Source organism: Empidonax traillii, unplaced genomic scaffold (genome assembly GCF_003031625.1).
Source record: "Empidonax traillii isolate 1590-97213 ecotype Southwest subspecies unplaced genomic scaffold, ASM303162v1 scaffold138:size3245559, whole genome shotgun sequence".
Taxonomy (NCBI): Eukaryota; Metazoa; Chordata; class Aves; order Passeriformes; family Tyrannidae; genus Empidonax; species Empidonax traillii.
Genome location: NW_020955331.1, coordinates 1,721,245 through 1,740,748, shown reverse-complemented (window position 1 = coordinate 1,740,748; position 19,504 = coordinate 1,721,245). Strand labels below are relative to the sequence as shown.

The 19,504-nt window shown below is 40.4% G+C and overlaps 1 protein-coding gene across 2 annotated transcripts; it reads right to left on the bottom strand.

Annotated features, from left to right (window-relative positions):
• Positions 1–2,371: 2,371 nt before the first annotated feature.
• OSTN (osteocrin) lies at positions 2,372–17,216 on the bottom strand. 2 transcript variants are annotated; one of them, XM_027884087.1, is made up of 5 exons: positions 17,164–17,216; positions 10,098–10,196; positions 7,203–7,420; positions 3,486–3,582; positions 2,372–3,207 (listed from the first exon to the last, which is right to left on the bottom strand). In XM_027884087.1, the coding sequence occupies exons 2-4, from the start codon at positions 10,194–10,196 to the stop codon at positions 3,498–3,500; spliced, it is 402 nt and encodes a 133-aa protein (XP_027739888.1). In that variant the 5' UTR covers positions 17,164–17,216; the 3' UTR covers positions 2,372–3,207; positions 3,486–3,497. The 2 variants fall into 2 exon arrangements, with proteins under 2 accessions (XP_027739888.1, XP_027739886.1); XM_027884085.1 differs by lacking the exon at positions 17,164–17,216 and adding an exon at positions 10,350–10,446 and having other exon boundaries at positions 3,503–3,582.
• Positions 17,217–19,504: the final 2,288 nt, after the last annotated feature.

Here is a 19,504-nt window from a genome sequence, read left to right as displayed (position 1 = left end):
CTTTCCAGGTCTTTTGAGCCATGTAATTTAATTGTAGCTTGCATACTACATAGTCTTCAAAATGTTACCTCTCCCAAAGCTGTAATTACCATCCTACACTCACTGCCTTGGGCTCTGGAAAGAAGAACACGCTTACCACAGCAGTACCTTGCATGTACTTCATTAACAGGAGATCTATTCATCCTATTAGAGGCCAAAGCCAACATTTATGGAATAAAACCAGTTTCATTGTATCAGTGAAGTCTAATGACATGCAAAATGCAGTTTCCTGTTACCATTAATTATTTGTTATTTCCTTGGTAGTGACTCAGAACGTATTTTCCCATTTTCTGTTGCTTTTGTGCAAGCAAAAAGGAACGTGGGAGCACACTTTCACATACCCTCACATCAGCACCAAGTCCAGGAAAAAATTATACCCTATGGACAAGAGAAGGGTCTCTCTTTCTTTAAGAGTTTGGTGCTCCAGCTGAAAGGGGAGTGTGTTCCAAGCACTGAACTGAGTGCCCAAAGGTGGTGTTGAGCTCAGATGATTTCAGCTTGCAGGAAATCCCAGTGCAATGAAAGGCCAGCACAGCAGGCTCCATCTGTCACCTGCTTGTTGTAGCCATGCCTTCCTGACCCAACGTGACAACTCATCAGCAAGCCAGGAAAAGGAATACAGTGTCTGTGGATATTTAACAGCTTGCTCTGATCCTAGAAACAGGAATTCCCTGGAGTGCAATGCATCCTGCTGTGTAGCACTGATTGTGTTCTACATCCCATCAATGCAGTTATTTAAGTGCTCATGGCACCCAAACTACCCAACTGTTTCCTCACAGGCACTCCGTGCTGCTGTATTAGCTGCTTCTCCTGCAATGATGAGTATGTGTTGAATGCAATTAATTGACTAATTAGAAGCAGAGGTGGTGACGTTTCCCCTAGGCTTACCCTCTACATGTCACTGTGGGGTTCATGTCCTTTTCCCTAAACACACAGAGCAGAAACCCTTCTCTTCCTCAGATGTCACCTCCACATAGTGCCTGCTTACCCATGCTTGGGCAGTCACTCTTGCTAAAGTTAATGACCCACAGGCAATAATTAAAGAGATTTCCCTGGGACATTCTAGCCAATCGTGTTGATTTATTAGAAAGAAATCCTCACAGGCATCTGAATGGATTTGCAAATCCAGGCAGCACAGGACAAATCTAGTGTGTAATGGATGCTGCAGTATATCCTCATTTCACATTTGTTGATCTCCACACTATGCGCAGTGGCTGAAGCCATCCAATATTGTCTACAAAAACAAATTGTGGTACTCAGCCTTTCAGATGTCATCATATTTTAAATAGCGCTTGCCAATTTATGGATTTTAAAGATGCTTTTTGAGCCACAGGAGGTCTCAGAGTGCTCTGTGGTAGATGGGGCAGAGGAATAGAAAGACTATTGTTTTCTCCCAAGTAATCCACACAGTGAGGTGGGAGCAGCACTGAAGCTTCCAGCTCTCAGTTGCACCAACACCACTGCAGACAACTCTGTCCTGCTTTGCTTTCACATTACCCTTCAGATGAAGGGCATTTCTGCACACAACTTTCAGGATTTAAAACTCCCCCTTTTCTGGAAGCCCAGGCCTATATCTGCCAACTGTTAAATACTTTTATGACCCACCAGTATCTTTGAAAACCTGCTGTGTTAGCACTGGATTCCTCTGCTCTCAGTCTCCCAAAATGTGTCATGCAATGACTCTGTCCATGCTGCTTTTGGCTGAGAGATGTTTGGGTGGTCAGGTCATCACTTCCATAATCTGACCGTGCCCCTCCATATGGCTGCCTTGCAAGCAGATAATCTGCAGACTGTCTGGATGAGCTCAGTGCAAGAAGATAAATGTTCCCTAAACCGCAGGGCAGGCTCAGGATGGGTGGTGGCAGTGCACTGCAGAGGACAGGCTCTGGGCTTGCCTGGGACTGCATTTGCAGACTTGTTTCTAACACAGACTGAATTGCTGAGGTGACTGCTCGGCTAGGCACCAGGCTGATGGCCAGGTGCTTTATGCCTCATATAAGATTTAGGAAATTAACTCTTAATTCTCTGCCTAACACAGGGTGTTTGGCAAGAATAATTTTTTTCTTCATCCTGAAAAATCCCTTTCTCAGGGGATCTTCTTTTGCAATGCTAAAGATGGTTTATACCCAAGAACAGCAATCTGAGGAATTTAGCTGACATGGACCAAAGTCCAAGAAGGAGAATGTGATATTTAGAAAACATCAGCTAGGAATCTGAGCACTGAGATATCAGCAAACAGCTCTTCTCAGCTATATTTTATAATCTGGAAAGGAGTGAAAAGCATGAAACAGGATTTGAGATAAACTGTATTACTCTGAAATGAAGTGGAGAGGATGTGTTTACATTTTACCAGAGTGAGAAATACTTGAACTTTTAGAGTTGGATGTCCGATTATGCCCTGTGTGCACATCAAGAGGCTAAAATAAGACATATGATGCAGATGGGCTAGGAAGTAGATGACATCATATTTGGACACTATCCTATGTTACGCATAGGGAGGAGTGAAATGTATTCATCAGCATAGAGGAGGAAACTAAAAGTCTTGCCACATTTCAGGATCTGCTATATGATGAAAACATGTCTAAATATGGTGCAGAGATAAGAGAAAGACTACTCAAAACATCAGGACAAATACTAAGGCGTCATCTCAGTTCTTACTAAGACTAACTCCTAGTAAAGCAAAAGACGTCATTCTCTCAAACAGCAGTTCAAATAAATTCTACTTTTGTCCCATAACGGTTAAATCCTCCCTTCATCTACCAAACAACTCCCCTCTTGAAAGAAATGTGCAAAGCAAACTGTCTGCTTTTCATGGACTGCTGTTGGCATCTCTGGAAATTTTATTTTCAATCCAAGAAATCTATCAGTCCTGTCTAGGATAATAAACTTCTGCAAGTTTAACAGATAAATGTCATGCAATAAAATATATACATATTCTCTGTTCCCTCCTATCAGTGACATTGTGCACAGCTGTGAAAGCATTCTGACCTGAATGAATTTGTTATTACTGTAAATGCAACATTTGTAAAACACAATGTGAAACAGATTTTGCAGGAGGTCAATTCCTTGAGTGTTGTATCATTAATCAATGACAGGACATGCTGTGATGCATCTTCCGTATCTCTGTAATGTTTCCAATACAGCATCAGTCATTAAGAATAGAAGTACCTGTAGGCAAAAAAAGCAGTAAACATTACATTTTCCAGTGTCAGAAATGCAAGGCTTGGAAAAACAGACTGTAAGGTGGTCTAGAAGAAATGAAAATATTAGGAATACTTGTTTTGTTGTAGAGAGGTACTCGGTAAATTAGGGCATTCCATGTTATAAGAAGCCATAATTTCCTAAGCTACTCTTTTGGAGCCTACTGGTATGACTTGAGTACCTCTAAGTAACTGAGAACAGGTGGGTTCTCTGAGCCTGCCCACACCTGGAATACTTTGGCTTACTTGCAGGAACTGCTAACCCTTGGTGTTGCCGAGGCGGCTCACTCCAATCCGGTCAAGAGGAACTCCAAACCGTCTCTTGGGTAGCTCAAGCACTTTCCTGCATGAAAAAGAGCAAAGAATGAGGGGAATGAAATGGGAAAAGACACCCTATGAATAATCAAAATGTTACTATATGTTTGATTCCTCCATTCATCCCACTAACACAGTTCAGACAGAACTGCCACACAGAAGCAGCCAAAGATGTGTTTAAAAATAAGAAGCAGCATTTGTCTTAAAAAATACTAGGCAGAAGTTGCAGCTTCTTTACAGACTGTCTGAGCTTGATCCACTATCCCTGTTTTTATTTGGCAGCAAACAAATAACTTCACAGGTTAACTGCTCTTCATAAATGAAAGGCAATACACTGCTCTTATATAGGGGAACTGTTTCATGCACAGTATGATATACTGCAAGTGACCCATTAGACTGGATCTTTGAAGTCTCCAGGGCCAGCTGGGGCTAAGACAATCAAGGAGATAGAAAGTATTGCACAGTAATAGAGGGGACAAGTTAAAAAGGTCCTAGCAGGATTTTCTTATGGGGTCTCTGGCTATGCACTGTTCACCAAAATTGTATACTAGCAATCCTTTGATGAGGCTAAAAATGGGAAGATTTTGTTGGTTTTTTTTCTTCCATGTGGTAAGTTTCCTGACAATTTGATGAATTAGGGCATGAGGAAAGTGTGAAATAATTTCTATGCAGAAATATTTTTCATGGTTCTTTTCATATACAATAATAAGTTTTCCCATCCTAATTCAATATTTTTAGAGCATTTTTTCCACCAGCAGAAGTTTTATTTTAATTAATTGTGGAAATGGCAAGATTTCCAGCAGCTGAGAATAGCATCAACTTTTCCTTTAGAAATACTGTCAGTGAAATGCAGATCCAAGAGAAGCCCTGGAAGATTAATTCTTTATCAGGTGTTGTTAAGGACTTGTTCTGTAAGTCACCAGCTGGAAAGTAACTAGCAGGAGAGCATGCTCTGGTGCTCTCAAGTCAGACTCTGTGTCAGCACTGCTCCCTCACACTGGGGCTTCAGAGTTCTGCACGCCCCAGAACTGTGTAGTCCATGGTCTTATCCAAGCAGGCTCCTCTTCTCATACCTCTTAGGCACGGACCAAAGAGGAGACCTATCATTCCAGGATCTGCAGCCCCACTCGCTCTCTTTTACCTGCTTTTCAGACGGGGTCACAAAGTGGGAATTGATGGTGTATGTTGTATGTAGGGAGCACCACACTGGTTATGCTGGAGCAGCTCCAGAACATTGCAAATGAAGGGGAGCCGTTTGTATGGCCCTCCCTGTCCCTTCCTAAGGCACCAACTTATCCAGCATTGTTACACTAAGCCATAGGGAAAGCAAAGGGAAGGGAAGTCAAGGGCTGATCCTCAGCCTCTTGCCTCAAGGATAACACTGTTTTTCCCCCAGGTGTAGGCAAAAACTTGGGGGGGGGGGGGGGGGGGGGGGGGGGGGGGGGGGCGGGGCAGGAGGGAGACTTTGGGGGCAGGAGGGAGACTTAGACTGCCAGAGCCATATTGAGCCTGCCTGGATAAAAGGCGAATTAATTCTCCACATTGGAATTGGATTGCGGGGTGAGGAGGGGGTGGTGTTTCTGCACCATTAGCTGTAACACTGTCATGCTCTGTATTTACATAGATAAGGAAATTGTGAAGTGATGCCTACGAGAGAGGCAGCGCAGCGGAGCGTCCCCTCTTGTGGCCACCCTGCGTCAGAGCAGCACAGTCACCGCTCCACCCTGCAAACCACGCTGTCCCTCTTCCATCGCTTACTAGGGACAAAGTGACATTTCCTCCTTAAAACAGCCTTGTCTAAGATTCCCGCAGTCTTTTTCTCTCCCTCTGCCTATGGATCTTTTACCTTTCCTGAAGATTTCCACCTTCCTGCAAGCTTTTCCCATGCTTTTAGAGCGTTATGTTGATGTTGATGTGCAAGATCAGAATCTGGGCTCTCATCTAACCAGGGTGTGCCAGAACAATGCTGTTAAGTGGACTTAGATTTGATCTGCTCTTTTCCAAAAGTTTCTCTTTTGTGTCAGGCACTACACACACTGACTGTTGATTCAGGGGCTCAATCTGTTTATCAGCTATCAAGTAATTTCCTGGTCTGTAAAGGTAACTGTCTTAGCTCATATAGAAGTGAGTTGTTCTCTTCTGGGTGAGCAACAGTGATGGGGTAATCAGTCCTCTGTTTTACTCTTTAAAGTGCAGCAGCCTCTGCACTCAAAAGGTAGAGCCTTACTACTGTTTCATAGCACCCAGCTGATCTGCGTTCCATGCTGATGGTAGTACCAGACCACCAATACAGTGATCAAAGCAGCTCAGATGGTTCTCATATATAACTCAAACCCAAACTGAAAACCTAATCAGCTCCCCCAGGGTGATAATCCCAATGCAAAACAGCAAACTGTGCTGATGATGCTGGAAAGGGTGGAATTTTGTGCAATATGACACTCATTTGCATGAGCTCATTATTCAGAGACAAGCTGCTAGAAGACTTGGACAATTTTCACCACAATTTCCCCTTTTTTGTGTGTGTGTTTATTTTGGTTTGTTTTCCCCTTGTATTGCACGTAGAATGAAAGATTTCCATCCAAAAAGTGTGAGACAAATTGGGAATACCATGTACCTTTGCAAAAAAGTACAGCAGCTTCAAAAATGACCTTCTATTTCTTCCCCTGAAAAGGGAAAACATGCTTAAAAGCAAACAAAGAGTGAGCTGATTTTGATCTTTTAAAGCGACACACAGAACAGAATAGTTCTACTCAAGGTTTGAAAAATTTCGTATTTTATCGCTTTTGGCTGCAGTCGGTCGCAGTGGCAGACTGGGTGGATAAATGGAAAAACAACAAGAAAATATTGCAAAACTTTGCTTGACAAAAAATACTTGTAATATTGACTGGCTCTCGTGAATACTTTCCATTTCCAGATTGAGCTTTAAGCATGTTATTAAATACTTTGTGGCGTTAGGGATTCCATCCAAAAGAAGACAGTTACCAGAAGAACAGAAAAAGATAGCTAAGCTCTTTCAGATACAGCAAAGGGCCCCTTGAGCTTTGCCCCACAGTCACTATCTCTCCCCAGCTGTACTGAGAGCATCATTGCTTAGCCCTGTTATAAACATGCTTATCTTCAAACACATGCCATGAAGGTATTGATGTATTGATTAAACCCTTACTTATCCAAAGTAAGACCTGGTCAAGGTCTTGAAGCTCATTCTACTGTCTGTGCCTATTTCCATGATGTGTTCTTCATGTTGCAATTTAAAACACGCACACCACCATACCTTCTTTCCACCCCAGCCTCAGGACCACCTGGCCTTGCCCCTCAGGCATATTTTTGCTTTAAATAAGCTCACAATCAAAAATGTAGTTTTAAACTGAAGTTTAGTTCATATTAGTGGAAAGAAGTGTACTGAAAAATCACGTATTTGTGAATGTTCCCTGGTAGCCGTACAGTACTGTAGGAATAAATAAACTAGTCCATGTGTTATACAGCACAGCTGAAGGATTATGAGCAGTGCAACCAGAATGGTTCCTGATCAGAGGTACCTCACAACTAGTAGCAAACCTATTGGTGGCTAAAGCCGACCCATCAGTATCCAGAGCACCTACCAACAGCCTTCTTCAAACTTTATCACTGGTAAGAGCATCTAGAATTTACCTCTGTTTGCTTTTAGCATCCACAGAGGTTGAAGAAATTCTGTCAATTGGGGAGCCAAATCCTGGGAAGCTTCTTTTCTTCTTAGTCTCAGTCACCTCATTCTCCAGAGACATCGAGTCATCAAGAAGGAACAGTTTGTCTGCCAGGCTGGTGGCTGATTTCTCTTCACTGGCAATGGGAGGTGCTCCCATATCCAGAGCAGCAGAAGGCTCCAAAGGCTGCAAAAGAAAGCAATAAGGTTTTCTGGCTGCTTGGGTTCCAGAAAACCCATCTCAACCAGTGTCACAACAGCAGTCCTGTAAATACATAACCACTGGGACACTGAAATTGGGACCTTCTGTGAAATGTGGCCATTTCCCACTGAAAGGATTTTGACATCAAGGTCTGCAAATTTATCTTTTTATAAATTGAACTTGCTATCATCATTATTCCAAGAAATATCAAAATTTATTGCTTCACAAAGCCTCTTTTTGCAGTTCATTCCTCTATCCCTATCTCAGCACTGTGATTAGTATCACTTATAGCATGAATAATTTAATACTTCTAAAAAATGCAATCACCATTATCCAACTCCAACACCTATCCTGATAGTTTTCAGGAAACTGATTTTTGGTTTTCTAAATTAATGCTAATAAGTAGCAATGAAAACTTATACAGAATTTTCCATCCAAATACGACAAATTAATTAACAGTGCAAAACGTATCCCAAAATAAACCTGCTCAGCACTGATATTTAAAGAATTTATGCAGTAACATTACATGGGGACAAGGAAAGGAAAGAACAGTATATTGAGTGGACGCAACAGTTTGAACCTTAGTTATGACATCAGGCTTAACACTATTTCAAAACGAAACTCTACTTTGTTATCAGAATAGCTGAGAATCTTGGGGTCTATCAAGAGAGAAATTAAACAAACCAAAGTTACATATTTGCTTTGCATATAACAGAAAAATACAGTGCAGCAGCTAGTCTGCAAAAGCAAGCTCAAATCATTCTCTCTTCAGATGAATTGTTTGCCTTCTTGCTCCACTTGATCTTCACAGAATTAGATGAAAAAAATCATAAGTTATGCCTTGAAACAGGTTTCATTCTATCTTTAGAAGCACACCATTATCCTTCTCATTCATACACAGTGGTTTTAGTGCAAATGTAAAGGAAGGCATCACATGGATGATGCAGTGTGCCTGTCTACTGTGGTCCACACCACAGATGTGGTGGGGATGTTTCCCACCACTTAATGGATGGCATAAGCAGTGATGGAGTGTATAAAACTGTGACCTTTATACGAGAAGATGACCAGAATGATCACACAAATGATGTAGCACTGTTGATACTTTTGTAAAGGATCTCACATTGTCCTCTGACTCCACTTTTTATTAGCCCCAAGTACACAGAGCAATCCTTGCTGTTTTTCTTTCAGGGTTATAAAACTTTTATGTAAGCTTGCAACAAAATCACATCTTCAAAAAAAGACTCAACTCTTCCTTCCAGTTAGTAGGGATGACTACCTAGAATAAGACTTGAAATTAGAAGGTCAAAAATAGCCTCTGCTTTTGAGTACTTTGCAGTCCCACTTACTTTGTTTTAAAAAGATAGAATTGTAAGAAGTAAAGAGATAGTTAAAACAGTAATCAGAAGTAGAAAACACTTTTCCTATGGTGAACCACTGAACCAAATACAATTTCACAGATAAGTAGAGACGAGAGTGGGGTGCAGAGATACAGTGGATTTATAAAGTTATGAACAGCAATGAGGTGAATAAGGACTGGTAATTTTTTCCTCAAGAAAAAGAGCTCCTCAGTCCACCCAGTGAAGTCACCAGATGGTGGATTTAAAATAAATATAAGGAGTTACTTTTTAAACACAGCCCATAGATGAAGGGGAATGCGTTGCCAAAGGACGTCATAGATACTGAGATTTTAAACTCTTTCAAAGACAAATTCTGGCCCATCAGCACCTAAAACATGCCCTGGTTCAGTGCAAGTCTCTAGATCAAGAAACCTCCAAAGATGTTCTGTTCTTACATTCTTTTCACAAAAATCTGCCACGGATATAGACAGGATACTGGGTCTCTGTGACACCAGAACAGCAGCTGCTACAGTGCTTTTGTATAGTCAGGACATGCTTACGTGAAGACAGAGAGCATGGTAGAAGGATCCAGCAATATTCTTCAGTATGCACCTAACTTTTAAACCTATATAAAGACTCTACAGCCAAACAGTGCTACTTTGATTAAACTTTTAGATACTTGATTTTTTTTTATGGCATTACATAAATATCTTTCTTGCCAAATCTGGCATATGTCAAGTTGACTAAAAATAGAGAATGCAGTAGAAGTATTTTCAGGTGCAACCCCTGCATGTCATCTTGGATGAAACATGAGACAACTCTCCCATTTCATCTGCTGCTTTACTTCGCAAGCTCAGGCAAGTGATTTGCCTTCCTCCTCTTGGTCTATGCTGTCTCCTTTAACTTGTAACTTTTGTGCAGGTGATCTCCTCTCAGGGATCTCCTTATGGCTTCTGAGAGCTGCAGCCTTCTCATGCTATTATTTGTCTTAAGAAGAATTAAACTTCCTCTTCAGTGTTAGAGGAGTTTACTTTCCCCCCTGCCATCCCCTTCCCATCTTCAGGAACTTCTCTATCCACTGCACAAGGTTTTAACACGCGGGAGATCCCACAGTGTTTCAGGAGAGGTTGTGAGGATGGGACTTCATTCTGTCTGTCCTCCCAGAGCCATGCAATTTGCATCTCTCTTCACTAGGCTCCTCCTCTGCCCTTGCAGAGACGATATTCTCCAACACTGTTTGGATACCTTGGTGTCTTACACACTTTGTGGCCAAAAGCACCCAATGAGGAGCAGTTACATGTCAACCACCAGAAACATTCACCTACCTCCGGGGCTGCCTCAGCAAGGAGCACTGAGCTAGAGTGCCACCACAGCAAGGCAATCACAAGGGCCAAATGCACCACCACAAGCTGGAACTGCAGCATCTGCAAAGAAGAACACTCTGTTAATGACTCCACACCTATGTTCCCTGAGGAATCTTGCTCCAAAGGTCTTAAAAAAAGTAAAAACAAAGGGAGACTCTCTTCCTGTGACTATTAACGTGTTTTATCCAACAGTCACAGCATAAACCTCTTCACTTTTCCACGCAGAATCAGCTCCCTCTTCTGCTCCTTTACAGACCTTCAAATCTTTTGATTCCTTTCTGCACAGTAGGGCAGTCCTTGCAGCGGAAGCCATGATGGATGCAAACTTGGGTTAAAACCAGGTGAACTAGCCTGTCCTAGCCAAGCAGGGATACTTTGGCTAGTAGGTTGACCCTGACATCCCCACATGCTGGAGAGGTGCTTGAAGCTGTGACAGAAATCATATATCTCTCCAGCAGCATTTTGAAAGCAAGGCTACATTTCACTAGTACTTTAACATGACCTAAGGGTAGGCACAACTTCCAGGGGAATCCTGGAATAAAATTGTCCAGTTCACACACCTGGGAAAAGCTTGCATGCGAATATGTTGCTCAGACTGGTGTGACCACATGCTACAGCTGCAGAACCGCAGGTGCCTACCAAGGAGGAACAAGTTTTGGGAGGCTCAGGATTGTGAAGCTGCCTGCTCCAGGGAGTTATCTTGGGCCATGTGTTTAGCCTACACGGTTTAGACTCTTGTTTTGATCTAGCTCTTAAAACCTGATGTGCCTCCAGCTGACTCAGGTGGGAGTATTTTAGGAGCCTCTAGTTCTACAAGTATCTGTTAATTTCCTGATTTCTCTGTTTCCAGGTCCTGTCCCAGAGTATAATTCAAGTCTGATTCTGCCATTCTTTGCTGAATCTCCACTTTGTAAAAGCAGAAATGGAAAGGGTGTATAAATACACTTATACGGTGCATAATGGTTGTTTTATCCTTTGTGTAGAAAATGTTTCATTAGATCAGGCAGCAAACACATGGTAAAAAACTGGTTTTTACTTTTTACCCACACTGCAAAAGAGTAAAACCTCAAAAGCATTTGGAGTCCAGTTTTAAAAAGTAAAGATATAACACTTGCAGCAAATTCAAAACTCTATTTCGTGCTTAGCTTCTTCAAAACACATAACAAATAACTTCTGTTATTTGGTTACCCTTTATTTTATATATATATATATATTTTAATGTTGTACATGAGAGATCAGCAGTTAGGAAGAAAGGGAATGATTACTCTGTAGGGGTGAGGCAGACTTAGTTCACTGGAATCAAAGGATAAAGTGGAAGTAGTAAATCAGGCAGTACTATTGTTTCTCAGTTTGATAGCAACAGACAATGCTTGACATAAACACAAGGGTCTGACTGGTCTGACTGGGTGTTTCTAAAGTTCTAACCCTCTACAGTGTATATTTTTCTATGTGGGTGTGCATTGAAATTTGAAGTAGCAGTCTACTACCTTCACAGGTAACCACATCCTGATTATTTGGATACAGAGATGTAAAAATAAATGGCAAGGTTAAAAATACATGTTTATTCTGATTTAAGATCTGTGCTGGCATTCATTCAACCCAAAGACCTAAAAATAGCAACTGGTACACTAATCAAAATAAACATTAAGGCACCTGCAACACAAAAGACATTTGATTAACGGGTCACAACTTGCTGCCAGTGAAATTAGAAGCAGAGGAAACTGTAAGGACTTCAAGTTTGGCTCTAGTTCTTACGGGAGAGAGCAGCTAAGAGGCTGAAAAGGGAGTAAAACTTCAGTCCAGCAACACCCTGTTTTACTGATTTTCATACAGCAGTGTGACCACGGCAGGAGAAGGAAGCAGGGTTGTTTTAGGGGAGCAGTTTAGTTTTAGAAAAACATTTGCAAAACTAATGGTGCAGTGAAGATTATGTAAATATAATTAAAATCATACTTTCTTCTCCAAGTGCGAGACTTAGCTTTCCACCTCCAGCCATATCATAGGACCTTAGTTGTTAAAAGCAGTTGTTAGTTTTTTGTTTAATTGAGCTCACTTGTTGTAATTGGGTAAGCAGAGCCCTCATGCTGAAATGGGGCTTTCCCAGCCATGCACTGGCTACTGCTTCACCCCCTCCATATTTTACCTTGAGACATTCCAAGAGAGAACTTAGGAGAGGTTTTACAGAATTTGTTACTGAATGAAAATAAGCAAAGCTCTGACAAGCCTTTGCAAGACATGCCCCTTGCTGTATGTACTGAATTTACATCCTTCCAGAAAATTCTTTACCACCACTTTCACAGAGCTAGGTCAGGGGATTGGGGTATAATTCCATGTCTTTATTATCTCAGGATCTGGTGTTATCTGACTTAAAATATGGTTTACCCTTCCCTAAATGTAATTGCAAGTCTGAAATCCAGACATATTTATGTGTCTTAGTGATATTTTAGCTTGAAATGTGTCAAAACTAAAATTTCTCTTATAATTAGGTATCTTTGTTGCAGGTCCAATTAAAATAAAATTAAAGATAAAAGAGAGAACATTATTCTACCTTATCAAAGCAGGATAAACATACAAAACTTTTACTCAGGAATCTGTAGAGAGCCATTTCCCAAGAAAAGATCACAAGAAAGCAAAACACTTTACCAAACAGAAACTGTTAAGTCTCCAACATCCAACTAAAGGACTTAATGGATGTTTTTCTTTTAAAGAAAAAAACAAAAACCGAAATGACATCCTGAAGATAAGTGGGCTGGACAAACTGCAGACAGAATGCAATTCATCACCAAGCTCCAAACCCATTGCCTGTCAAAAATGGTAACAGCTATCATTGCTCTTACCCATTTGAACTATCATATTTCACATTACTGTGGAGATTACTCTGCAAGCATAAATTAAACGGGCCTTATTTTTCTTACTGGCCTGTTAGCAAGAGAACTGAGGCAAGACATCATGCCTTGCACTGTAATCTTTCACTTCAGCTGCCACTATATTGATGACTGTGCTCTGCTCGTTGCTGCAGCACCAGCACAGGATGTGCCCAAGCTCACCTACAAACAAGGACCTTACTCTTGCAATGAGCACCTTGTGGCTGAACACAGAAGTCCTTGATGTTTGGTCCTGGACACTCCCAAACTGATCTGATGAAGAGCCAAGCTATGACTGTCCCACAGGCATCAGGAAGCTCTTAGGAGCAGTGCCTCTTAGGCCTCCAGTCCTTCTCTTCTATGAACACTGGACTAGTACTGGTAAGCCTCAATCAGCTGCCAGTCACAAAGATCTTTCATACCATGTAGATTCCACCCACCTGGGGGAATCACAGCTGTGTCTGCAAGCAAGTAACTGGGGTATTTTGTTGCTGCTCTAGTGCCACAAATTAGAACATTAACTTCTGCTACCTGATTTAATCAAATGTACCATTGAGTACTAACATAGGCCTCATCAGCCTCAGAGTGTGTACTGACTGGAATATCCCTTGCCCAAAAAAAAGTAAGATGGATGATTATCTTACCAAAAGAACAACTTGAATGTGGATTGTGTGAAGATCTAAGAATAAGTCTGCTATTGCTGGGACAAATTTGTGTTATGTTCAAAAGTTGGAGGGTGATCCTCTGATCATATATTTTACCACAGAGCCAAAAATGTATCCACATCAGCAGTCCTAGTGATTTCAGAAACTGCTAAGGGCCCCTGTGTATCTCAGGTGCAATTTCATAGTCATGTAAATGTCAAGGAAAAGGGAGAAAAATAAAAATAAATCCCACCCTCAGAAAAAAGAAAAAAAAAAAAGCCAAAAAAAAGCAGAGCCCAAAACTAGGTTAGAATGGTGTTTTTGTTGTCATTCCACAGATGAGATATGGAGCACCTCTCACCTCTTTCTAAAAGATACTGAAGCAAGACATTGAAGCGTGGGACTTGCATGGCAAAATGAAATGTAAGCTGCCAGTGTCAGGCCCTTTATGTTATTAATAATGTGTTTCTTGGAGTAGGTGTAGATTTTTAAACAATGCCATATATTTTATTAGCTTTATGGCACAGACACTGCTACAATATAATTTCCCTCCAATTTCAGTTTCCTGAATATGTAGATAAACAGATGCAGGTAGTTGTCATCTGATGGAACGAGAGAGAATTTAAAATTCATAAAATTATGCAAGAGGTGTATGACTAGCTATTCTGAGATAAAGCCTAGGTATTTTTGTGTCCCAAAAGAAACTTTTGGTCACACAGTATTTCAAGGCCAAGGATGTTCCATGTTCTGAAAACGAAGTTCCTTAAAGGTTTCTCAAGAAGGCACTCAAGATTAGTCATTGATTTTCAAAGTCTTCATTTTAATGATTGCATTCCCTGTAACGTGATTTCTAGCGTTGGGTCCTGACATATTTTAATATCACCATTTTGTCACTTTTGCCTGTTTGATAACTGTGCTTTTGCTCAGAGGATGCTCAAGCACACAGTTGTTCCTACCATTTGTACTCTGATAAAACAGATTCAGTCATGGTTTAGTGCCTGCAGGGTTTGACTGGACTCTGCACTGACCCTGCCCACACCAGATGCAACATTTGTGGGAGCAGCACACGCATCACACAGCTCATGTGGAGAAAGGATGGAAAGAGGCCCTCTAATTTCCAGGTGGGGTTCAGGAAGTGTCTAAATTAATAAAGCCATGTACAGGTACCTTTGCTTAACAGAAACAGGCGTGATTCAGGAAAATTTAATTGACAAAGATGGACAAACACTTGTGGAAGACCAGTCAGTCATGGTACTCATCTCTCCCTGTGAATAAAGGGCATGAAACCAAATAGTTATAGAGAACAGAGGATGCTTTTCTTTAGAATGGGCAGGAAGGAACATCCTTCTGAGCCAAATACACTGTGCAATAAATCAATTTCTAGCAACGGATTTTAGACATTAAAACACCCAAACTCACATAAATACCATAAAAGTAGGAGCTCATGAAGCAGGACACAAACAGAGGTGATAAAGTCCATCTAGAAGCTGAGGGACTATTAAATAAGAAGGATGCTATGCTGTGTAAGAAAATACCTCTTAATGGAAAAAACCTATTTGCACCTTTCCTCAGTAAGATAATTGAGTGAGCTGGTATGTACAATGGAAAACAAATTAGGCTATTCTTCATTGCCAACAAAGTTTCAACCCTACAGTATTTATACATGCCAGCTATTCATAACATTTCTAACTTGACATTCAGCTTTCTTTCTTCATCTTTAGCACAAGAACCAAAAGCTATTCATTGTTAGAGTGCCATCTTCAGCATTTAAAGCAAAAATAAGAAAGCTTTCTATCAATAAAAATCAAGAAATAGACTGTGTTTTTCTATATTAGAAAAGTTATCTTCTTTCCTAACAGTATTGAAGTGATAAGAAGTCCTTCTTACCTGATATAAAGAGTATATTAGCAAAATATAATAACTTAGACTATTTAATGTCTGGTAAAAAAATATCCTTCAAGATAAACTCTTAAGAAAAAAGAATAGCATTGGAATTCCTAATGAGATTCAAATACCCATGCTGATTTACTAGACAAACAAATTCTGATCAAGGGTCCTATTTGAGGAAGAAAAGTCTCAGGGAAGATGCACTGCAAATGAAAATTAGAGAGTAACCTGTTTCTCTGAGTTGACTAAGAAGAAAAGCTGCAATCACTTGCAAACTTTGCCAGGGTATATCAAGAGAGCTCTTACAACTGCTGTGTGGTTCAATTTTTTTAATTTGCTGTGTAAGAAGCCAGAAGACACATTTGTCATTCATTCAGTGAGTGAAAGCAAAGCCCTCATCTGCTGAAATCAGTGTGGCAGGTATTTATAAGTGCTGAGGAATGCTTGGTCCAACCAGATATATTTTGCAGTTTTCCCATCATTTGCCCCAGGGGTCTGTTTGGTTTGAGCTGGGAATTTTTGCCTGCTTTTCCTCATGATGTTAAAAGTATTTTACAAGGCAAGTAGGTTCAGTTGCATTTTGAATACAGGTGAGCAGAGACAGAAAAATGCAGTAATGGGCTTCCTGAGTGAATCAGTGGTCAGGGACACAAAATGTCCTCTCACCTTTCAGTGCAATCCACCGTGAGAGGACAATAATTTCAAACTGAAAAAGCCAGTAAGGAAAGATAAAGACACTGCGTGCTTGTGCTTCAAAAAGTAGTGTATTCTGAACTTTGCTGTAGCCTCTGGACATCTAAAGTAAATGTTATTCACATGTATTTACTTGTACAACTTCAGTGTGGGAGGAAAAAAACCCCACTGCAATAGTTTTGAATTCAGAATGGAGAAATTACAATGGCTATCACAGAATCAGAGTCTGTCTTCATTTACAATGGTACAAAAATGAAGTAGTCAGATCACTGGATAATGATAATTAGTCTGCTAGTGTAGGAATGTTTTTGCAGTTATTCTATTTTTGCTGAAATGCAGCAGAATCTGGAACAACATTTATCTAGTATGGGTTTTAATAAAACTCTTTAGCAGATTCATAAATTAAGGACTTTTCCTGAAAAATTTATCTGCTGTTTTACAATATATTACATGCAGCAAACTTGTCAATCACATATGATATTTAGTAATGTGAAAGAATTGTTCTGTCATAGCTCTTCATCTTATTTGACAGTAACATATACAAAGGAAAATTCATAACAATAAACAGAGAGTAGTTTACTGTAAAGCACAGCAAGAGTATGAAAGTAACTAGTCACTGTTGTGAAATGCACTGACACATTCTATTTGAGTATTGGCTGATTACCTGAAAGAAATAAGTTTGCACTGAATATTATTAGTTCTGTTTTATTACAAAAAAATACTAGGTGATAGGCACTTTATTATCTTAATCCCAAAATGGAAAAAGTAGCTCTGTTTTTCCCATCAGGCATAGGCATCTTTATATCTTGTGCATGTCTGTTAATACAAAAAAATTGAAAAAAAATTAAGAGGAAGAAAACACAGAAGTGAAGAAAACTTCTGTAACAGAGTAGAAGACATAAAACATCCTAAACCCATCTCTGCCCTTACTCCTCTTACCTTGCACTGGATGCAAGCAATTCCAACCTTAATGGTCCTGCTATGTTCTTCCCTCTAACTTCTCCCTAATGTTCAGCTTTCTTTCAGAGTTTTTATAGTCTCTGCTGTAGGCTACAAACTCCAATCCCTGCCTTTGCTTTCTCTTACATCATTTCTAAAGATTTTCCACTGATCCTTGCCCTAAACCTTTCTCTGTCCTGTACACTCACACACATACTTGCCTAACATTTGTTATATTTTTTGCTGTGACCAGGATGATTAGATTATAATTAAAGGTCTAGTGTTTTGTTGTGGATTTTTTCCTTTTTTAAATTTTATTTCAAGATTCAGAAAGCCAAGGGAGTAGAAAGATTTTTAGCAGCATCACCATTCCTCTAAACTCTCACTTTTGTAAACTGCAGCACAGAAGCCTGATGTCCTGATTATTACTTTTTCTTTTGATTTTATTTTTTTATATATATTTTATTTCTTGGGGACATCAGGGGGACTGCAGTAACTTCAGGAAGAAATTCGTGTATTTTTAGTTGACCAATACTGTTGTAAGGTAAGCACTAGAAAAGGAGTGTGTTTTGTAAACACAGTCACAAGGACTTAAGTCTTTCAGATGCTAATTTCAGTTACTGAAATGTTAAGTTATTGAAATGTAAAGTGTGAGCTATGAAGATGCCTATCTTACCTAGGCTGTACAAGAGGACGTATTTCTTTCCCTCTTTGCCTTACTAGAATAAGTCTATGCTCTTTTTTGCCCCTTTTCTAAAATCTGAGTTTTTAATTGATTTATGCAGCATCTGAAGACCTGTTTTGCGGTTTAAAATTCTAACGCATGCAGACTCTAAGTTAATTCATAGTACCTTTATTTCCCAGATAGATAGGCACAGTACTTTCAAAATAGCTTTTACTCCTACAAGCAATGGACAGTAAAAGGAAATTTCAAATGCAGCTTTGCAATATGTGGGAAAAAAACTGCCAACAAGGGAGCAAAAGCTTTGATTTTTTCATCTGTCTTGATCAGAGTGATTAGAGAAAAACAAAAGTTTTGTCATACTGAGGCAAAGCAAGTACTTCCATTCAATCCCTCAAAGTGTTCAAGGCCAGGCTGGATGGGGCTCTGAGTAACCTGGTCTAAAGGAAGGTGTCCCTGCTCATGGCATGGGGACTGGAACAAGATGATCTTTAATGTTCCTTCCAGCCCAAAGCATTCTGTGTTTCAGTAAAGGCAGATATGGGAATATGGCTTAGATTAAAGCTGCACAAATGTTTTTGCCACATAAGCACCCACACCAGTGTCAGGCTGGAGCAGGAAGGTTGAGACTTAGAAGTTTTCTACTGCAGGGAGTGAGAGAGCAGTGGTTACTTCCAGTGGCAGCTGCAGAAGTCCAAATGGGCTCTGTGGATGCCAGGGTAGCACAGAATCAAAAGGGCAGAGCCAAACAACATCAGGCTGCTGAAACACAGCTAAAAATGGTGTTGCAGGAAGAGAACTGGACCATGGTCTGTTTTATAGTGCTGCCTGCATTTAGATAGTGGCTTATAGCTAGAAGTCCAAGGACACAACAGTGTATAAATAATGTGTATAAAGTGAGCAGGATCTCAGGGGAAAAAAAAAAAAAAAAAAGAGAGAGAACCAGGATCTAACCACCAGGTATTACTAGATTTATGGGATACCTCAGTGACATATACCCATGAGGTGCTGGTGACCAGTTACTGCAGTTCTAGGCACTGTTTCCTCTTATTTTTTCTGTTGCAAAGACACAAGGTGGCACTCACCGGCACTTACTCCTCTTGGGAGTTTTTACAGGTCCTATCTTCAGCTCTTTAAGCAGGATCTCTGAAGGACTCCATTCTGTCACCACGTTTGGGGCTGGTAGGAGACATGGGCTGTGTCACTGTGAGTAAGCTGACAACAACTGACTGCTGGTGGCAGAGGCATTTCAGTATTTCACAACACAGGGTGAAGTCTGGAGTCTCAGCTATCTAGAACTTAGCACCTCTCAAGAGTGAGTGGGAGAGTGAGCTGCAGAAAAAGCAAAAGAAATGTAGCCATATTGTCATCTCCTATGGCTCCAAGAGGATGTTTAAGACCTGACATTAAAATTTTCTTTTATGCTCTCTTCTGATCAGTGATGTTATAGCAAAGCTCCAGCCCCCTTTGTTCCACCTTCTGGACCTACTGTGAGGCTGAGGTTCTTGCTTTTAGGTAAGCACTACCCACTATTACCACTATTTCAAAAATATACCCCTGTATTCTTCCTACAAAATCTAAGGGATTTCTGACATGGTTGCTAACACACACAGCTATCATCAACTCTGACTGGGAGGTATGAAAAACTCTGATCTGGGT

Excerpts from the sequence above, each read along its gene's own strand:
- OSTN (XM_027884085.1), bottom strand. The coding sequence starts at position 10,196 with ATGCTGCAGTTCCAGCTTGTGGTGGTGCATTTGGCCCTTGTGATTGCC. Across the intron at positions 7,421-10,097 it reads TTGCTGAGGCAGCCCCGGAG|CCTTTGGAGCCTTCTGCTGC; the intron begins GTAGGTGAATGT and ends TTTCTTTTGCAG. Across the intron at positions 3,208-3,502 it reads CCGCCTCGGCAACACCAAGG|GTACTTCTATTCTTAATGAC; the intron begins GTTAGCAGTTCC and ends TTTTGCCTACAG.